The 21,636-nt window shown below is 36.0% G+C and overlaps 1 protein-coding gene across 1 annotated transcript in view; it reads left to right on the plus strand.

Moving 5' to 3' along the window:
* Positions 1–5,558, plus strand: part of LOC109823391 (diacylglycerol O-acyltransferase 2D-like) — an 8,481-nt gene extending 2,923 nt beyond the window's left edge. The window contains exons 3-8 of the mRNA XM_020389668.1: positions 2,742–3,032; positions 3,111–3,185; positions 3,277–3,362; positions 3,801–3,907; positions 4,024–4,179; positions 5,310–5,558. Of these exons, the coding sequence (XP_020245257.1) occupies positions 2,742–3,032; positions 3,111–3,185; positions 3,277–3,362; positions 3,801–3,907; positions 4,024–4,179; positions 5,310–5,318 (724 nt within the window). The 3' untranslated portion in view covers positions 5,319–5,558. The remainder of the gene's footprint in view (positions 1–2,741; positions 3,033–3,110; positions 3,186–3,276; positions 3,363–3,800; positions 3,908–4,023; positions 4,180–5,309) is intronic.

A 21,636-nucleotide genomic window follows, 5' to 3' on the forward strand; every position in this document is an offset into this window, starting at 1 on the left:
TGTGAGGAGAGGCCGATCTGGAGGAGGAGGACAAGTACTCCTCGTACTTCTGCTGGTTGAACTCGTATTCGACCTCTTCTTCAACCAGGATGCGGATCCAAGGTTGCGACACATCAGCCTTCGTAGAAAGGCTGTCGGCTCTCACTATGGTCGCCAGCGTGTTTGGATAGAAAATTGATTTCGTTGAAGAATCCATAACACCTTTAAACGTTACAACAAATTCAAGAAATTAGCTTTTTTATAAGACCTTCAATCAACGATTACAACTCTTTCTCAAACTACACACAATAGTAGTTCTAACTCCTATTGCTTGTGCGGGATCGTTGCCGGTGCCGGGTTTATCCGTGGACCGCCTACGGATCAAATCCGGTTAGCAGAAGATGGATAATCAATGCTTTCACTTCACGAAGGAAGTAATCGCAACAGCGATAATCTCGACCAAGCGAGATCACGACTCTTCTCGAGATAAAGACTAACCTTAAATCCGGAGGAATAGGAAGAACAAGTCTCAGATCTCTCGAACTCTCACTTTGTTGAGGAACTCCGCTAAGATCTGCTAACTCTCTGAAATTCGTGCTCCAATCTCCAATTCGACAGCACTTCGTCCTCTTTATTTCCAGATCCCGATAAATGAGCACCCGAGCTCGTATTTATAGGCTCCGATTGAGGGGTTCTTGGATCAAAACGAGGAATTCCTCCTTATCTTCAGTTAATAACTGATTAACCATAGTATCAGATCAGTTGCGACGCTCAGGAACAAACAAATCCCGAAAGAATCCGCGAAAACCCAAAAAAACTGGTTTTGGATCGAAACTGGTCGTTTTGACGCGACTCGGCTGCCAGGGGCTTTCTTGGTTTTCCGTGCTTCGACCTTTTCCGTCGATTACATGTATTTCATTGTTTCGTTGACTGGCATGCTTCCTCGATTCGCTCTGCGTGTTTCGTGAACGTGCGGACCGCTTGGAGGTGGCCGATGAGTACGCAGGCCACTCGGACAAATCTTCTCAACTTGGATGATGACGTTTATCGCCTCCTCTTTGTCTCGAGCCGTATACGGGAACCTATAGGTATTTTTAGACGCCTACAATTTTGTCAAAAATCATATAAAAGAGAGGAATCTTAATACAATCAATACATATCCCCAACAATAAACATATACACAGTCTTCTTGAATTTGTCTAATAGAAGGAAAAAAAAAACCAATGTCTTTTAATTTGATTTGATGCCAACAAAAATGGAAGAATGTGGAGGGTTACATAAAGGACTTCAGGGGGAGTTCATAGTAACTAAGGCTGTAATTGATGATTAGGCATAAATGGTATTAACTGTATGACATGTAACGGTGATGATAGTACAAAATCTATACCTCTTATAAAAGAGGATTCTCATATCAAAACTTTTGATTACCATTTTTACCCTCTCAATTAAAAGTTTTGACATGGAAATCCCTCCTTTATGCGTGTGTGTATATATATTTATAAATAATGTGTAATTATAATATAATGTATTATAAGTAATAATTATAGATAATAAATTAAACTATGTAGGTTGGTAGAAGAAAAATCGCTAGCAGTCCAATCTAATTCTAAACTTTGAAATCGTTGGAGCAATTGTGCTTAAATTAGTTATAGACCATTTATGGCATCAAGTCATAATCGGACCCTACAAATACCCTCTCCTCTACAGCATCCTGATGGAATTCTCATTGATTTCCAGGGGTTCCATATGTCATGCAAAAGCGCCGCCCCCCCCCCCCGGACCCCCCCCCTTTTTAGCGAACTCATCAAAATCAATGCCGCTGCAATCCCTCTCTCTAACACAATTCCGAACCTCCCTAATTTCTCTCAACCAAATATTTACATCAATTCCATATTAGGCACCGACTTTAGTGGCTGATAATTAAATGACAATGTCGGCATACACACTCCCCCATTTCTCTCACTCGCAATTTAATTGGAAACAGTAATTATCAAAGTGATTATATATAAGGCTTTTGTAGGTAATTTATCTAGAGAAAGAGTTTTCGTGAGTGTAAAGTATTGACCCCGCGCACCCCCCCCCCGCCAAAAAAAAAGTTCAGATTATTACCCATGTATACAGTATTATTTTTTATTTTTATTCTCTATTTTATACAGTTCTTGGTGGAGAACCCATCTTGCAAGGCAACTAGCATACGTCCTTTTTCCCTTTTGTTATTTTTCGAATTTATAATTTATACACTAGTAGAAATTTGAATTTCCTAGACGGAATATCCTAGACGGAAAAATTTCCGTCTAGGATGTAATATTCTAGACAGAAATTTTCCGTCTAGGATATTCCGTCTAGGATATACTATTCTAGACGAAAATTTCCGTCTAGAATAGTATTGTAGACGGATTTATTTATTTATTATTATTTTTTAAATTAGCTAAGCATCCTAGACGGAAATTTTCGTCTGGGTTGTATCCTAGACGGAAATTTTCGTCTAGGATACTCAGATCAGTTTTTATTATAATTTAACCAACCAAACAACCATAATTCAAGAAATCCTATTATTTGATTTCCTATTCTTTGATTTCCCAAAAATTTTTGCGAAACGAACAGCCCCTGACCTAACACCAAAAAAAGGAAAAAGAAAAAAACATCAGCGAAACCAACCAATCCTTCATCCAGAAAGCTCTGGTGTAATCATCAAGAGAAAGGCAATCTAACGTCCTGCCACGTGTCCCCCAATTCTCTCCCCCATATAATTCCATCCAAAGGCGCCATCTTTTTCATTCTTCCCTTGTTTCTCTCTCTGGCGAACTCCTCGAAAACCCCACCGTCGACAATTCGTCGCCTCCCCCTCAGCTCCTCGACGTCCTCCTCCGATATCGTCGTCCCGTCGTCGCCTCCCCCACAAACCCAAAACCCAGCGAGCCGACCGTCTTCACGGGGACGGAATATTCCGCTATCCGAACCACCGTCGCCCTCGCCGTCTGGCTTGGCGCCTTCTACTTCAACGCCGCCGCCGTCCTCATCGCCGTATTCCTCCTCCTCCGCCTCGCCGTCACGTGCGTAGCGTACCCTTCTGAGATTTCTAGTTTTCGCCACTGGGTTTTGTGGTTATTTACCGTGTTGCCATTTTGCAGCGTATTTGGGTTGCTGTTTCTGTTCATGGTGATTCCGTTGAATGATAAGAACAAACGGGGAAGGAAATTATCGAGGTTTGAGGGAGAAGAGAAACCCATATTTCTATTATTTTTTTAGTTATTTTTTTGAATTTTTGATGATTCCTTTTTCGGGGGGAATATACAGGTTTATTTGTAAATATGCGTGTGGGTATTTCCCAATAACTCTTCATGTGGAGGATATTAAGACCTTTGATCCAAGCCGAGCTTATGGTTAAATTTTTGAGTTTTTTTCTTTGATTTTGATCACTTTTAGTTTGGTTTTTGTGAAGCTCTAAAATGGGTTCTCTTCTAGTTTGCGGATACATTTGTAGTTGAATAATTGGAGATATTCCATTTTGAATGAGGTTGGAGGACAGCCCACATAATAAAGAGTATCAGATTCTTTTGATTCAAAATTAGATATAGGAATGATTTAATCCAAAAGCTTAAGTTGTTAGGCATTGATCCCAACTTTCGTTTATGTTAACTGCTCATTTCTAGTTCTTCTGATGTACGACTGTATTTACACAATAAATTTCCAATATTAGTTGATTGTTAAATGATTCTTTGATCCTACGTCCTTTGGGGATCAATTACGCAGTGTATTATCAGATTCTTTTGATGGTAACATTTAGATTCTTATGATTTTTTTTTGGGTGTCTACTTCAGTGTTCGGGTACGAGCCACATTCGGTATTACCTATTGCTGTATGCGCGCTTGCTGATCACACTGGTTTCATGCCATTGCCAAAGATCAAGGTCCTTGCAAGTAGTGCTATAAGGTCTTCTGCCATTAACATTTTCTTTTCTTTTGGGAATCGACGTGTTGAAATCAGAGTACCTCCTTTACTCTTTCACTAATACTAATATGTCTGTTCATAATAATGATTCAGGTGTTTTACACACCATTCTTGAGGCAGATATGGACATGGTTAGGGCTGGTTCCAGCGTCCAGAAAGAATTTTTACTCGTATCTGAAAGCTGGCTATAGTTGCATAGTAGTGCCTGGTGGTGTTCAGGAAATTATCCATATGGACCATAAATCTGAGGTGTGCCTAAAACCTTGATTTTTTTTTCTTTTTCTTTTTCTTTTTCATTGCTTGAATTTCTTATAAATTCATTGAAAGCTTACCATGTTCTGATGATTGTAAATGTAGCGTAGTTGATGCTAGCTTAAAGGCCAAATTATGTGCACATATATTTGTTTCCCTTTATGTTTGGAGGTTTTGTTAATCTTTTTTTAATGGAACTCCTGCCTAAATGCTTTCTTCTCATTTTTTTTAATGATAATATCGGTTGCTTGACTAAAATAACTATACATGACCAGTAGTACTAATGAAGCATTAAATTCCATACGAAGGAAACTGGTATTCACAACTACATCATGTAGCGTGTCAGTTAATTCCTGGGTCTTCCATGCATGTCAAGTTGATACATAGAACATAACAGAGATCCATACACAAACGTAGAAGTACACAAACAGAAAAAAAAATCAATAACACTCATAGAGCTTAACATCCATCTGGACCTTGAAGTATGTCAAACTTGCCGACAATGTCTTAAAGGTGGGAATTCCACGTGCCATGAAGAAATCCCCAGTTCCGCCCACCACAGAGAGGTTTGAACAAGAAGCTCGATTCTAGGATGATGAGGAAGTAATTCTCTTTGAGATCTTTGATGATGGAGCTTCCCTGTATCTCTATTTGTTAAAGCTGATCTGCTCTGTATAAAGTATTTAGAAAAGAAAAATTGTCATGTTCAAGTTTTTTGTCGAATCATAAACTATGTTCAAAATGAATGGTAAGAAGTAGACAATTGTTTAGATTTTAAGTTTGGAGTATACAAATTTAGAGTCCAGACATTGGCCCATGATGTAATAGTTCAAAATCTTTGTATGCAATATTGATGGGGTTGAAACATTTTCGATCATAAACTACACAACTTGTTATTTAAGCCCTTCATTTTTGCGGCCACTTGATCCATGAGAAAGAAAGCTTAAAATTTCAAAAGTTTGGTTTTAGGTTTTTAGCCACGCTAATAATGTAGGTTTCACCATGTTCGATCTTTAATTTGATGCTCTATCATTGATTTTCAGTAGGAAAGGTTTTGACTTTTAATCAAAGTCTATCTATTTATTGTTCTTCTTGTCGTTTTTAATATTCTTATAATCTTATTATAGATATGGTGAGGAAGAAGGTGATGAGGAAGAAGGTGAAGAAGGAGAAGAAGAGGGCTTGAGTAAATGTATAGGGAAGGAGTTGAAGAAGCTTCTGCAGTGTCATAGCCGTTGTAAATAATTTATGTAAAAGTTTGTAAACAATTTATATATCTCTTTACTATTTTGGTGAATGTATTAATTGAATATAATGGGATTTGATATTGGAATATAATTAGATTGTGTTGGATATGAATATAATTTTTTGTTGTTCAATATTGTGTACATGAACCCAAAGTGGATTCTGAAAAAAAAAAAAAAACTGTAGCTTAGTATCCTAGACGGAAATTCCGTCTAGGATGCTCAAATTCCGTCTAGAATGCTTTTAAAAAAAATTAAAAATTAAAAAAATATCAATTTCCGTCTAGAATGAGTATTCTAGACGGAAATTTTCGTCTAGAATACTCATTCTAGACGGAAATTTTTTCCGTCTAGGATGAATTATTCTAGACGGAAATTCCGTCTAGAATAATCCGTCTAGGATGTATTCTAGACGGTTTTGAATTCCGTCTAGAATATTCCAACTATGATATATTCTAGACGGAATTTTCGTCTAGAATACTACATCCTAGACGGAAACATCCTAGACCGATATTCTAGACGGAATTCCGTCTAGGATACGCATCCTAGACGGAATTTTGTGTATCCTAGACGGAATTTTTCGTTTAGGATGCCTAATTTTTTAGCACTGATAATGAAGAGCGATTTCTTTCTTTAGTTTTTATTTTACCGATTTGCTATGTTAGGACTAAATAGTTAGTCCATAATATATATTAGATATTTTAAACAATTTACATTGGAATAAAAATTGGGTATAAAATCATTAACTTAAAAAATTACTGTATACAAATACTTATCATATATGAAGTTAGTGAGAAAATAGCTACTGCAATAGAAATCCATCTGCCATACCTTGACTGGAACGATAGGGGAAAACATGCAATTGAAGGCTTATGAACTTATAGGTGGTAAGTTAATAAATTGTCTCCACCAGGTTAAAGAAAACGAAGTTGGGATTAGTAATGCAGTTTACTATATATTTGATAAGCAATATTATTTGATATTATTTCTTAATCTATAATATGATTTACTATTCATAAGCCTTTGACTGGTTATATAGAATGAATTCCAATCTTTTAAGTCACATTCGCATATTCTCGGCAGGGAAAATTAGTTGTGGGGGGCTTCAGCTGATCATGGACAATGTAGAGGTGAGTGAGGCTCGATATATATATCATATTTAATTTTAGTTATTCAGTTTTCACCACTAGGAAATGATGTTTGACATCTCTCCAGTTTGTTTGTTGTTACTTGTGTCATTATTTTTCTGGTTTCTGTGCTCCTATCAGTTTCAGTTTGACGTTTCTTTGATGCCTTCTGTAGCTGTGCAGCTTGTTACTTTGATATGAAGCTGAGTTTGATTTAAGGGAAAAAGAATGCTGAACTGGAAACATTAATAAGAGTACAGGTGCCACCACTAGGAAATGATGGTTTATATCACCTAATTTGATAATTTTAATGACAAATCTTATTATATTTCCTATTCCTTTATAATCTTTTCTAGATTGGGATTAATTTGATAATTTTAATGACAAGATACCGTATGCGATTCGTAGTAAAGGACCATATCAACAGGGCAATATACTACTCTCTTTGATGAAATTAAATTTCAATCTTGCTAAACAACTGAAGAAAACGTGGATTCATTTGATGAAGAAGAAAAGGTGCGTAACTATGGAAAAATTACTACTATGCATGGAATGTTGAAAACAATGAAATATTTTCATGAAATAATAAAAAAGGTAACAAAACATATATGTGTTAACGAGCGTTTATTGCCTATGTACTAGAAATGATGAACTGTTGCAATGAATAACTGAGAATTGATAAATGAGAAAGATGAAGAATTGAGAATTGAAGGAAGAGTAATTGCTCAAGAGATCGCCAAGTCAGAAGATTTTAAACCATTAAAAGGTGATGAAGATGGAAATTCCAAGGAAACAACATTAAAGCTAAAGCGTACGACAAGCGTGAGAAAGAATATGAACAATAGAAAGGACGTGAAAGATAAAAAAAAAGGTTAAGAAAAAAATGTGAAATAATACCTTACTAAAGTAATATATCTAAGATGACAAGCTATGTTTGATTTGTCAGGATACTTGCAATGGATAACTTGTAAAGAAGTGTTTATGAAAATGTGTGACAGGCATTAGTGGAATAAAATCATAAGCAAGACATAGTTTTGTTGCTTTACTAGATAAAGATGATTTTCAGAATAGTTGTAATCTCTAATATAAGATCTTCTATTTGAATTAATTCAAATTCTTGTGAATGCATATTGGACTTAATATTGAGTTGAATGAGATCTTGACTTATTGAAGTGGTGTTTTATAGTCATATTGAAGTTGGTGTTTTTTTGGGTAAGTGAAAATTTTTATTGCCAACTGTAAATTGAGCACAAATTATACATGTAAAGTCATAACAAGCACATCTGAGTTCATATAATAGCTGAACCTATTAAGGATCGATGCATGTCACGCCCCGCTTCCCAAAATACTGGGGAATCAGAACGTGAACAGGCCTGCAACGTATTTGATTGAGGAGAATAAATAAATTAAATATTTCTTCTCAACCTAATACGCTAAGCGTCAAGTAATAAACAATACAAAGTCATAGGACCCCGATCACACATAGCAAGAATATAATGAACAACTTAGAATGAAAAAGAGACATATCACAAAATAGAATATCATCCGAGACACAGAGTTTGGGTCAAACATGCCCTTATTACAAACGGTCCAACTAAAAATATAAAAATACATAGTCCATAAAAAAGGAAAGTACTGCTAAAAATAAAGTAAGGACCATCAAATAACTAAGGAAATAGCTAAGCTTCAACTTGTTCTTCTGCTCCGTCTGTTTGGGTGAAAGTTGACATCTTCATTGAGGTATTCATTACAACTTCAGTCGTTACAATGAAAACAAAAAAGATAGTCTTTTTATAAGACTTTTACAAAATGAAAAGGAAAAATTACAACTCTCGTCAAAACAAACACAACGGACGTTTATCACCCGCTGTTTGCGTGAGATTTTTGCCTGTGCCGGGGTTTATCCGTGGACCACCAAGTTATCAGATGAATTTAGAGTTTTATTGATTCCTGAAGGAATCAAGAAACCGAAGCAATTATCTCGGCAACAGCGATATAACTACTCTTCTCGAGATCGCAGCTAGGTACGATCTCAAGGGAAGGAACCAGACTATAGATCTGACGAACTCCACTTCCTTATGTCGAAGAACTCGGTCCGATCTCCTCCTCCTCTCTGAAATTCGTGCTCCTCAGTCTCTGATTCAGCAGAGCTTCGCCAAGGCTCGAGAATTTTAGATCTGTGCAAATGAAGGCCCTAGGGCTGTATTTATAGGCTTCAGGAGCCCTGTTTTCGGATAAGAATAAACAATTTTATCTTATCCTCAGTTATAACTACTTTATCACGTTCTTGGATGATATTAGATCAGTTAAAATAAATCCAGGTGGTTAACGGTTGAAAAACGGTTCAAACCTAAATAAAACGACTTTTTAGAGCCTGCAGACACCCGCGATGTCTCGGCCTTGGCCGAGACACTTGGAGTGTTCGGCCTTGGCCAAGACACTCAAGGTGTCTCAGCCTTGGCCGAGATAGTTAGAGTGTCTCGGCCTTGGCCAAGACAGTTAGAGTGTCTCTGTTTGTTTTTCCTCTATCCCTCTCATATGACTTCCAAATGAAATGATTCAAGATTAGTTGGAAATCTGACGAAGAGATCTATAACTTTTATCTTTTGAGTTTTTTTTATATTCGAATCAAATTATAGCCAAAATCTCCATTCTTCTCTAAGACACCAACACTATCTCGGAATTCTGAGGCAGTTTATACTATCTTCGGTATTTTAGCTTTATCTCTCTCATACGATCTCGGAATAAGTTGATACAAGATGAATTAGAAAGATAACAAGGAGATATACAACTTTTGTCTTTTGAGATTCTTCATATTTGAAGTTAATCAAGGTTAAAATAGATCTATAAGGCCCAATACACTCCAACTGTCTCGATCTTGGCCGAGACAGTACAAGTGCCTCTCTATTGTTTTGCCTCTAACTCTCTCATCCGATCTCAGAATGAGTTGATCTAAGATGCATTAGAAAGCTGGAGAAGAAATATACAATTTTTATCTTTTGAGTTTCTTCATATTCAAAGCGAGACAGTCTCTACCAAGGCCGAGACACTTGGAATGTCTCCGCTAAGGCCCAAGGCATTGTTTTGTGCATCCCGTCTGTTTCCGTCATATCATTGTCACCCGAACTCAGAATTGCGTGATTCAAAGTGCGAAGGAAATCTGACGAGAAGATCTATAAGTTCCCATGGTTGAATCACATGTGGAGTAGATAAGACACGAGGAGCGCTTCGTCTTTCATAAGCGAAGTGTAGCTCCCGATCAGTTCGTATCTTTGTTATTCTGCAGTTTCGTTGCTTCACACGGTTCATCGACTTACTTCATGTGTTTATCGATATCAATTAAGCTTCTGTAATACGGATAATAACATTCATTATCTTCTCTCTGTCTTAAGTGACGTGTAGGAATCTGTGGGTAATTTTTAACGCCTATAGATACACCCTCCAAAGTGTTTCAGTCTCGTTTCTTTTATAGAAAAACCTAAAATACTTTGAATGTGATCTGTCCAACCTTTAGTCGGTGACAAAGGACCTATAGTTAGCTTCGATTCTTGACTTCTTTGATTTTTGGTCTATTCAATATTTTAACGAATAGCTAAAATTCCTCCGGCGCTACATTTATCGTCTGGTCGTCGTCGAAGTCTCGAATCAAATTAGTGAGTTGATTTTGGCTCATGTCATTGAGTTGACTGTGAACTGACTATCTCCATCACAACGCGTTGACTGACGTTACCTCAGAGCTATGCGTTGACCAACGTTGACTCAAAGCTACGTGTTGACCGACGTTTACCTTAGGATTTCGTATCGATCGGCGTTGACTTGTGTTGACCTAGGGCTATGCGTTGACCGGCGTTGACCTTAGGGTTTCGAATTGATCGTCGCTGACTTTCATCGTAACGCGTTAACTGGCGTTGATCTAGGGCTACACGTTGACTGATGTTGACCTTAGGGTTTCGCATCGATCAGTGTTGACACAGTTTACTCGTAGGTTTGCTAGAGTATACACAGTTTAAGCTCTTAAGGCATTGGAGCATGGCGATCCTAAATGCTGGGACTGCAGGACCAACTATTAAAGCTGATATCTGCATGTATGGATCTTATCTTGAAATTATCGGATTCTTAAGTCACAAGATGATGCGGCATAATTATGTACCAAAATTGCAAGTGCACAATTGATCAAGTTATAGTATAAAAATATCGATCCCACGAGGAAGGTGATTTTAAGAGATTATTCGAATAGGTTCTTATGTTGTGTGCGTGACAAAGTAGGATTAGAGAATAAGTGTGATTGTGATAAGTGATTGTTGTGAATATATGCAAGAGACAATAAATTGAATTTTAGAGGTGTTGTGAATATATGCAAGAGACAATAAATTGAATTTTAGAGGAGAGAAGAAAGAATTAAAGAATAAATGAAATCACAAGGCAAGAAAGAAGAATGAATAAAATCAAGAAATAAAATCAAGAATGAAAAAGAGAATTCTAGAAAGTAGGATTCAATTTAAGATATGAGAAATCTAGAATTTAATCCACTAGCTAATCTCAATTACAAAATACAAACTATTCTCTTTTTATCATATTTCAACTTAGATTTATTAAGCATAGATTATCAAACCATTTAAGGAAAGTATAACCTATCAAATTATCATCTAAGTCAAAAAAAATCATGATAAGAATAACAACAAGATAGTAATCCTAGAATTCATAAGCATAACCTATCAAACCATTTAAGATAAGCATAGATTATCAAATTCTTCTTCTACCGATTAGTTTTCTAGTTGATTATCCTAAACATGAATATTTTAAGTGAAAGAGAATAATTCATACAATATAAAGGAAATTAGACTAGTTTCATATAATTCTAAGATTCCTACAAGAATTAATTTCACATCTTAAGAAATAAAAACAAGAAGAAAAAGAACTAATTATAAAATTAAAAAGAAAATAAAAATCTAAACTATGAACAAGAAATAAATCTAACTACAAAGAATTAAAATCTAAACTACAAAATAAATTGTAAAAATTATATGCAAGAAAATAAATCTACTCTACAAATAAAAGTGCAAAAAGAAATAAAAAGATAAGAAAATAAATCTACACTACAAGCATGAATGTAAATCTAACTAATAAACAATAATAAAGAATTACAAAAAAAAATAAAAGAGAAAAATAAAAAAATACAAACATTCAAATTGCTCTTCATCTCCATCCTCATCATTCAACAAAGAAGAGAAAAGACAAATTTAAAGTGGAGAAAAAATTATTATTATTAATTGTAACAAAAATTATAATTTTTGGAAGGTCTTCTCAATTAAGAGTACTCCTCCTCTCCAAATGGAGTTACAAAATTTTTCACCCTCTAACCCCTCACTCTCTATCCCTATTTATAGTAAACATCAGTGAATGAGAGCTATTGGATTGAAATCTTATCCAAAAAAAATAAATTTTAGCCATAGATCTGTAACAGAATGACGGAGGTATCGATACCAGCATCGATAGGGGTATCGATGCTGGCATCGATACGGGCATCGATGCCCCCATCGATGCTGGCATCGATGTCAACTTGTCTCTGGTTGTTATCCGCAGATTCCTCTTGGGTTTGCTCTTGGGCTTGGGCCTTGGACAATTTCTTGATTTATTGATTTCTTCATGCATTTGTTTGGGCTTTGGCATTTCTTGGGCTTTTGGATAATTTAGAAATTAATTTTCCAATGGGCTTCTTTGCTTCATTTCTTTATTTAATCAATGGGTTTTTGTTGAGAGATGAGAGTTTGAGATTTATTCTTTATTAACCTGCATTTAAAGATAAAAATAATTATTAGTGGTATATTTATTCATATAAAATAGATAATGAGGGTATAAAATTGTAATAAAATGTGATTATCAAATACCTCCACACCTAAACTTTTGCTAGTCCAGTAGCAAAGAAAATAAAAAGAAAATCCTAACACACTTTCGTAGGAATCGCGGTTGTATTTAGCGCATACAACAAGCCTTTAAATCCCTAGGTTACCCTAGTGGACGAGTTGTAGTCTCGTGAGGGTTTGTAGTGAATATACCCACAAAATTTGGTCAACTTGCCATGTTAAATAAGTCAGTAAATAACTAATTTTGTTTGATATATTTAGACATTCTAATAGAAGCTAGTTAATAATCAAGAAAACGTTTTTATATATAACTCCAATGTAAATTTCTTAGAAAATCTTTTTCATTATAGCAATACAGAAACCAAGTCAAATTCTTAGAGATTTAATTTAAAAGTTTGAAAAGAACATGCTAACTCTTGTTTTAAATACTTCAAGTCTCTTGATCAAAAATTGTTTCATGACCATATATACAAAACAACAACGAATATATATAATATATATATATATATATATATATATATATATATATAATATAATATTATATATATATATATATATATATATATATATATATAATATTATATAAATGTTAGTGTTATAAGTATATATTTTTTTTTCTTCACTCTCTAATTCTTGTGTGATTGTTTTCTATTTTAACGGCTTCTAAGTTACTATTTAACGAGTTTTCGTGCCAATGATCCCATACCGCAATTGCGGCCTTAGGTCTATTTTAAGTATAGAAATACTCATTGGGCTTAATTACTCGGTCAACTTAGGCTTTATAAGATAGAATCACCTTGAATTTAAGAGTTTTTTTTTTCTTTTTGGTGCCCATTTTTCGCACTCTTCTTTTATAATGTTAGTTTTTTTAATATATATATGTGTGTAAGTATATAGTCTGAAAAAAATGTGTAAATCAAGATAACTTAAAAAAAATATTTTCAACTCTAAGTTAAGCATGCAAAAATTTTATTATTTTTAATTAAAAATCTAAGGTAAGACTTAAGTAAAGTATACTAGTTGAAAAATTATTTCTTAAGAATTTTATTTGGAGTTATCATAAAAGGTGAACTTGAGTATGTCACTAACTAGAATTAGAAAATTTAAAATCTATCAATTAGATTAATTATTACTTAACTCTATTAATTTGGCAAGTGACAATATTTTTATATTTTTTTTATTTTTATTATTATTTTTTTTAACAAAAACTATGTCAAAAATGCAACAAAATGATAAAATAAAGAGGAAAATATGTACTTCCACCCCCACACCTAAGTTTTGCATTGTCCTCAATGCAAATTCACTGATGCACAAAGTAAAGCAAATAAGAATTAAAGAACTTACATTTGTTCGGTCAACAATGATGATAAGGATCTACAATTACTGTTAGTATGAGGATGAAGAAATCAAAATAAGAGAAAAAATTATAAATATTATTATTATTATTATTATTATTATTAATATTTTGTTATTATTATTATTATTATTTTACAGATAATAAGGTTCATGAAGAACCAACACCTCTTCCTCTCCGAGCGTAGAAAATTCTAAAAATGGTTTTAGACGTTGACCATTTATTTTAAAAATGTTATCATTTTTAGGATTATCTATCTTTACAGCCCCATGCAAAAAAACTTGTTTGACAAAAAATGGACCTGTTCATCTTGATCTTAATTTTCCAGGAAAAAGATGCAATTTTAAATTGTACAAGAAAACTTTTTATCCTGGAGAGAAATTTTTTCGTAAAATTGATTTGTCATGAAAAATCTTAGTTTTCTCTTTGTAATTTTTTGAGTTTATATATGCATCATTTCTAATTTTTTCCAACTCATTTATTTGGAGCAATCTGTTCTTACCTACCAAGTCTGAGTCAAAATTCAACTATTTTATCGCCCACATTGCTTGATGTTCCAACTCCACTAGTAGGATACTAGTCTATATGGTGACATCCCCAAATTGACCTTGAAAGCTGTTCTATATGCCCACAGAGCATCACATAATTTTACAGACCAATCTTTTCTGTTATGATTAACTGTTTTTTCTAAGATTTGTTTGATCTGTCTGTTTGTGACCTCTACTTGACCACTAGTTTGGGGTTGATAAGGAGTTGACAATTTGTGTGTGATTGAATATTTCCTCATCAAATCCTCAAAAGAACGGTTACAGAAATGTGTATCGTTGTCACTGATGATCGCTCGGGATACTCCAAACTGTGCAAAAATGTTCTCTTTCAAAAACTTGACAACGATCTTGTTGTCATTAGTTTTGCAAGCTACCGCCTCAACCCATTTTGACATGTATTCAACGGCTACTAGAATGTAAACATTTCAAAGGAATTTGAAAATGGTCCCATGAAATCGATACCCCACAGATCAAAAAGTTCAACGGATAAGATGGGTTGTAGGGGCATCATATTTCTTCTAGTGACCTTCCCTAAAAGCTGACAGCGGTTACAAGTTTTGCAAAACTCATATGAATCCTTGAAAAGAGTAGGGCAGTATAGCTCAGATTGGAGAATTTTTTTAGCTATTTTTCTTGGGCCAAAGTGGCCCGCACATGCTTGCTCATGACAAAATGATAGAACACTCCTAGTTTCTTCAGTGGGAACACACCTCCTAAAGATCTGATCAGGACAATATTTGAACAGATATGGATCATCCCAGTAAAAGTATTTTACTTGGGAGAGAAAACGAGATCTATCGTGTTTGGACCAATGAGAAGGGATCTGGTTCATGACTATGTAGTTCACAATGTCGGTGAACCATGGAACAAATTGGATTTCTAGGAGTTGTTCATCTAGAAAATGTTCGTTGATTGGGACGGTTGAGGTGCATTTGGGAGACGAGAGAGGTGATCTGCTACGGGGTTCTCTGTTCCCCTTCTGTCAAGAATTTGGATGTCAAACTCTTGAAGTAGGAGAATCCATCTAATGAGTCATGCTTTAGCATCCTTTTTGGTCAAAAGATAATTTAGTACGGCATGATCTGTGAAAACTTTGGTTAAGGAACCAATGAGGTAGGACCTAAAATTTTCTGTGGCAAAGACTACAGCTAAAAACTTTTTTTCTGTGACAGAGTAATTTTGCTGGGCATCATTCAGAGTCCTAGACTACAGCTAAAAACTTTTTTTCTGTGACAGAGTAATTTTGCTGGGCATCATTCAGAGTCCTACTGGCATAGTAGATCACATGCGACTGGCATAGTAGATCACATGCGGTTTTCCATCAAACCGTTGTCCTAAAACAGCACCAATCACAGAATCAGATGCATCACACATCAGTTCAAAGGGTAAGGTCCAGTCCGGTGCATGAATGATAGGAGCTGTGGTTAGCTCCTTTTTTAGATATTCAAAAGCTTTGAGGAAGTCGAGAGAGAAGACAAATGATGTATCCTTGGCTAAGAGATTGGTCAAGGGTCTAGCAATTTTGCTGAAATCCTTGATGAAACGTCGGTAAAAACCAGCATGACCAAAAAATGATCTGACATCTTTGACAGTTTTGGGAGGAGGGAGATTGGAAATGAGATCTACCTTAGCTTTTTCCACTTCGATTCCCCTATTGGAAACTACATGTCCTAAGACAATACCTTGTTTGACCATGAAATGACATTTCTCCCAATTGAGAGTCAGATTTTTCTCCCTACACCGTTCTAGGACCAGTTTAAGATGATGCAAATATGGGAAAAATGTGTCACAAAAAATGGAAAAGTCGTCCATGAAAATTTCGAGGAATCTCTCTACCATGTAAGAAAAAATGCTGATCATGCAGCGTTGGAAAGTGGCAGGTGCATTACACAACCCAAAAGGAATGCGTCGGTATGCGAATGTTCCATACGGGCAAGTGAAGGTGGTTTTCTACTGATCTTCTGGAGCGATAGGGTTTTGATTGTAACCTGAATATCCATCCAGGAAACAATAGAACTCGTGTCCTGTTAAACGCTCTAACATTTGGTCAATGAAAGGAAGAGGGAAGTGATCTTTCCGAGTGGCTAAGTTGAGTTTTCTGTAGTCAATATAAACTCGCCATCCAGTTTGGATTCGAGTGGGAATCAGCTCATTAGCGTCATTTTGGATCACGGTGATCCCAGATTTTTTTGGAACAACTTGGACCGGACTCACCCATGAACTATCAGAAATAGGATAAATGATCCCATGATCGAGACATTTCAGAATGTCTTTCCTAACGGCTTCTTTCATCACTGGGTTTAACCTACATTGAGGATCTCTAGTAGGTTTGGCGTCATCTATCAAATGGATTCAGTGTTGAACAATGATTGGACTAATCCGTTTGATATCAGCCATGGTCCATCCAATGGCTTCCCTATTCTCTCTTAAAACATCTAAGAGAGCTTCCTTTTAACTGGTAGTTAAGTCAGAAGAAATGATAACTGGTAAAGACTCGTTCTCCCCTAAGTAGGCATACTCTAGATTTTCAGGTAGAGGTTTGAGCTCTAACCTAGGGGGTTCCTCTACAGATGGGCGAAGCTGGACTCGGGGTTCTATCTCCAAAGGTTCTTGCTGCCAGCCAACAGTAGAAACATGATTGACCAGTGGTTCTAACTCTAGTTCGTCATCAGAAAACTCCTCAATTATTAAGTCAGATGTATTTGCATCAGACTCACACTCTCCCTCTTGTTGTTCACTGGATATTCCTTGAATGAAATTCATTTCTATGGGTTCATCAGATGGATCACTAGGCTGTCTTCCTAGGTTGAAGATATTGAGGTCAACAGTCATATTCCCAAAAGATAGTTTCATCTGACCGGTTCTACAATTTATCAAAGCATTTGAGGTGGCTAAGAACAGTATTCCTAGAATGACGGGGATTTGACTTTTGAGAGTAGAAACGGGCTGCATTTCCAAGATAATAAAATCAACAGGGAAAATAAACTCTCCAACCTTGATCAAAACATCCTCTACCTCTCCTTTGGGAATTTTCACAGATCTATTAGCTAACTGTAGAGTGCATCTTGTCGGTTTAAGTTCTCCTACACCTACCTGTTGATAGACTGAATAAGGAAGGAGGTTGACGCTGGCTCCCAAGTCTAGAAGTGCCTTATCAATATGAGTGTTACCTATGACGCATGGAATTGTGGGAGAACCAGGGTCCTTATATTTTAACGGCATGGGTTTCGAAAAAATTTCACTGAGGTTGGCAACTAAGAAGACTTTCTTAGGGACATTGGTGGTTCTTTTCTTAGTGCATAAGTCCTTCAAGAACTTTGCATAAGAGGGGATTTGTTCGATTGCATCTAGGAGAGGGATGTTGATCTTGACATGTTTAAATGTTTCTAGGATTTTCTCAACCTGCGGGGAGTTTTTCCTAGGTTTGAGTCTATCTGGAAAGGGGGCAACATGCCTATACCTATCTAGATCAGGCTCAACCTCATGTTCAGCGTTTTGGTCATCAGAAGGAATTGCTTTATCGGAAGGAGTGTGTTGGATGGGAGAAGGGGTTTGATCCGGTGGCATTTTAACTTGGTTGTCTATTTGTTTTCCTGATCGCAGTGTGTGAACTGCATTCACATGAGCTGGATGGTTTGAACTAGACCCATTGTCTTTTGGGTTTGTAATAGGTTGACTTAGGAATTTTCCTTTCTCTCTCTCGCTCACGGCAGTGGCTAGTTGCCCAAGTTGGGTTTCTAACCGGGCTATGGCTTGAGTGTTCGAGTTGAGCACTTGGCCGGTTGTTTGCATGAAGGAATTTAGAGTGGTGGATGACTGGGTCAACATGTTGGTAGTTTGTGTAGAAGCTTTGATCATAGCTTCTAAACCTTTTTCTAAGAGACTTAAACGTTTGTCATGATCAGAATTTGAAGGATTTGTAGGCTGGTGAGGATGAGGATGTTGGGTTGGAAAAACTAGGTTAGCTTGTTGGAAATTGTTTGGTGCATTGAATGGAAGTGTATTTCCCCTAGGGAATTGTTGGTTCGACGCGAGAATGAAGTTTTGATTTCTAGGAGAATTTCCTTGGTTCCAAGCAATGTTGGGATGATTTCTCCAACCTGGATTGTAGGTTGGAGAAAATAGATCATTTCTAGGGTGCTGGAATACAGCGTTCATCTGTTCTAAAGCATGGTTGTTTTCTAGGAGAGGTCATTCCTCTGAAACGTGGGTAGGAGACTGACAGTTATGACATCCCGGGGCAGAAACATGATTGATTTGAGCTGGAGCTCATTCCTTAACTTCTAAGGCTTCTAACCTCCGCAGAATCGTCGCCATCTTTGCTTCAGAAGCAATGTTTGACTCCAGGGAAAGACCATTAGACTTAGATTAGTGAATTGATGAAACCCTGTCATCACAGTGTTCCCACTACATTGTTTTCTCGGATAGACTCTCTAGGAATTCCCAAGCTTCATATGCGTTTTTTTTTCATAAAATCTCCCTGACACATTAATTCTAAAGATGTTTTTGAAGAATAGTCCAATCCTTCATATATGACTTGGCACAATCGCCATTTTTCTAGACCATGATGAGGACATTGGATTAAAAGATCTTTTAATCGGTCAAAATATTTTCAAAATAGCTCTCCCGGGATATATTTGAAGTTTTGAATGCTGTTCCTTAGCTTTATCGTTTTTTGAATAGGGAAAAATTTCTTAAGAAAAACGGTGATAAATTCATCCCAAGTTGAGATGGAATTTATCGGTAAGCTGTACAGCCATTTTTTAGCTTTATCTTTAAGAGCAAATGGAATAAATCTAAGCTTAATCGCATCTTCGGTTAATTCTCTCATTTTAATCATAATACATACTTCCTTAAATTCCTAAATAAAAATATATGCATCTTTTGTTTCATTTCCTTGGAATTTGGGAAGCATGTTTATATAATGCGGTCTAAGCTCAAAATTTACTCCATTTGCTTCGGGGAGCCTTATGCAAGATGGAATTGCATTTCTGGTGGGGTAACACATATCCTGGAGAACAGGTTGATTTGCCATTTCTTGGATTGGTTCAACACAGATTAAACGATGAGAATTATCCCTAACTCAAGTATGCATACACCAAAACAACTTCTTTTTATATTTTTTTTTAAAGAAAGAAAGAAAATTAGTTTTTTTATGAGAAGAAAAAGAAAAATCCTAACTAAAACAAATCAAAGCAACCACTTTTCAATCACTCTAATTCTAGGGTTTAGCCTAACTCACTAGACCAGCTCCTAACCAAAAACTCTTACAGTGAAAAGATTAAAGTTTTACCCATATAGTTACCTAGGTAAGGATAGTACTAGAGGGAGATCAGAGATCAATTAAGTACCTCATTCATTGCGGAGCGCTTTACGCAACCCCTAAACCTTGCCTTAAACACCAACTAATCTGAGAAAACTTAAACCGGTTCACTTAAGGATTTCTTGTTCCTTATTGAGCTCGAGTCCGTAGGGGCCAACGTCTAATGAGTTTTAGAAGGCTTGGGTTTGTGAAGTGAGGAATTAGTGATTTGTGGGCTAAGGAAAGGATGATGAAATCCCTTACCTTATCTTGATTATGGGGTTTTGCCCTTAAGACTGTTTTGAAGTGTGTGCCAAATCAAGATGCTCAAATCACTTGGTGAATTCCTACACTATATGAAATGCAACCCTAGAAATTAAAAGCGACTAAAAATGATGATAAAAAGAAAATCTTTATATTTTTTATTAGGGTTAACAATCAAACAACTATGATAAGGGGGAACATTGTTTGAGTTTATTATCTTGTTAGTTAATGTCCAAGTGAAAGATGGATTTTATTATGGTCAACAAAAATAAAATCTTTTTATTTTAAATTGATTGTCTCTAATTGTGAAGCTAATTAAAAGGGTGGAATTGAAAACGCTAGAAAGAAAACTTACCCGAAAGCAATTCTCCAAATTCTTGATCTTCAATCCAAGATTTTCAAGCTCCAAGTGGTTCATTCACAAGAAAAACACACAAGTTAAAGAACCAAAATAATAAAATCCTATTTTAGCACCTTCCCCAGCAACGGCGCCAAAAACTTGATGCGGCATATATATGTACTAAAATTGCAAGTGCACAATTGATTAAGTTATAGTATAAAAATATCGATCCCACGAGGAAGGTGATTTTAAGAGATTATTAGAATAGGTTCTTATGTTGTGTGCGTGACAAAGTAGGATTAATGAATAAGTGTGATTGTGATGAGTGATTGTTGTGAATATATGCAAGAGACAAAAAATTGAATTTTAGAGGAGAGAAGAAAGAATTAAAGAATAAATAAAATCACAAGGCAAGAAAGAAGAATGAATAAAATCAAGAAATAAAATCAAGAAATAAAATCAAGAATGAAAAAGAGAATTCAAGAAAGTAGGATTCAATTTAAGATATGAGAAATCTAAAATTTAATCCACTAGCTAATCCCAATTACAAAATACAAACTATTCTCTTTTATCATATTTCAACTTAGATTTATTAAGCATAGACTATCAAACCATTTAAGGAAAGTATAACCTATCAAATTATCATCTAAGTCAAAATTACTATTCATGATGAGAACAACAACAAGATAGTAATCCTAGAATTCATAAGCATAACCTATCAAACCATTTAAGATAAGCATAGATTATCAAATTCTTCTTCTATTCGCTGTGAAAATTGCCTTCATTGAATTCATTGTTATCTCAAGTAATTGCTTTTTGGTTACAAAAGATCCGGTCTTTTTTAGATCCGGTTACAACGAAATCAAAGAAAAAGAAAAAGATTACAACTTTCCTTCCGAACGAATCTCGAGCTCCTGTTTTGCAGTCGCTCGCTTATGTGGGTTCTTTGCCAACGCCGGGGTTAATCCGTGGACCACCGCGCGATCTAGATCCGGTCGGATCTACACGATTTGACGGGTATTATTTCGCGAAGGAAATAATAGCCGGGGGGGGATTAATTCACCAAGGAAATAATCGACCTTAGTTCTCAGGATCAAAGGCCAAGCTTTGATCCGGAGTATGATCTCATGTAGATCTCAGATATGATCTTTCTCTCTCTCGAACTCCTGCCTTTTGTGACGTGGATGCTCGCCGAGAACCAGATCTGAATGTTCAAGTCCTCAAGTCTTCAAAACTCCAAGCTCAATTCTCAATTCGGCAGAGTTTCGGTTCTCAAAGTTCCAACCTTCGAAAAATGAACCAAGGGGGCCTATTTATAGGCTCTCTGAACTGTGCCCGCGCACAGATCTGGGCCGGCACACCGAGCCACCTCAGGGTGGCTCGGCCTTGGCCGAGCCACCCTGAGGTGGCT

Source organism: Asparagus officinalis, chromosome 9 (assembly GCF_001876935.1).
Source record: "Asparagus officinalis chromosome 9, Aspof.V1, whole genome shotgun sequence".
Taxonomy (NCBI): domain Eukaryota; kingdom Viridiplantae; phylum Streptophyta; class Magnoliopsida; order Asparagales; family Asparagaceae; genus Asparagus; species Asparagus officinalis.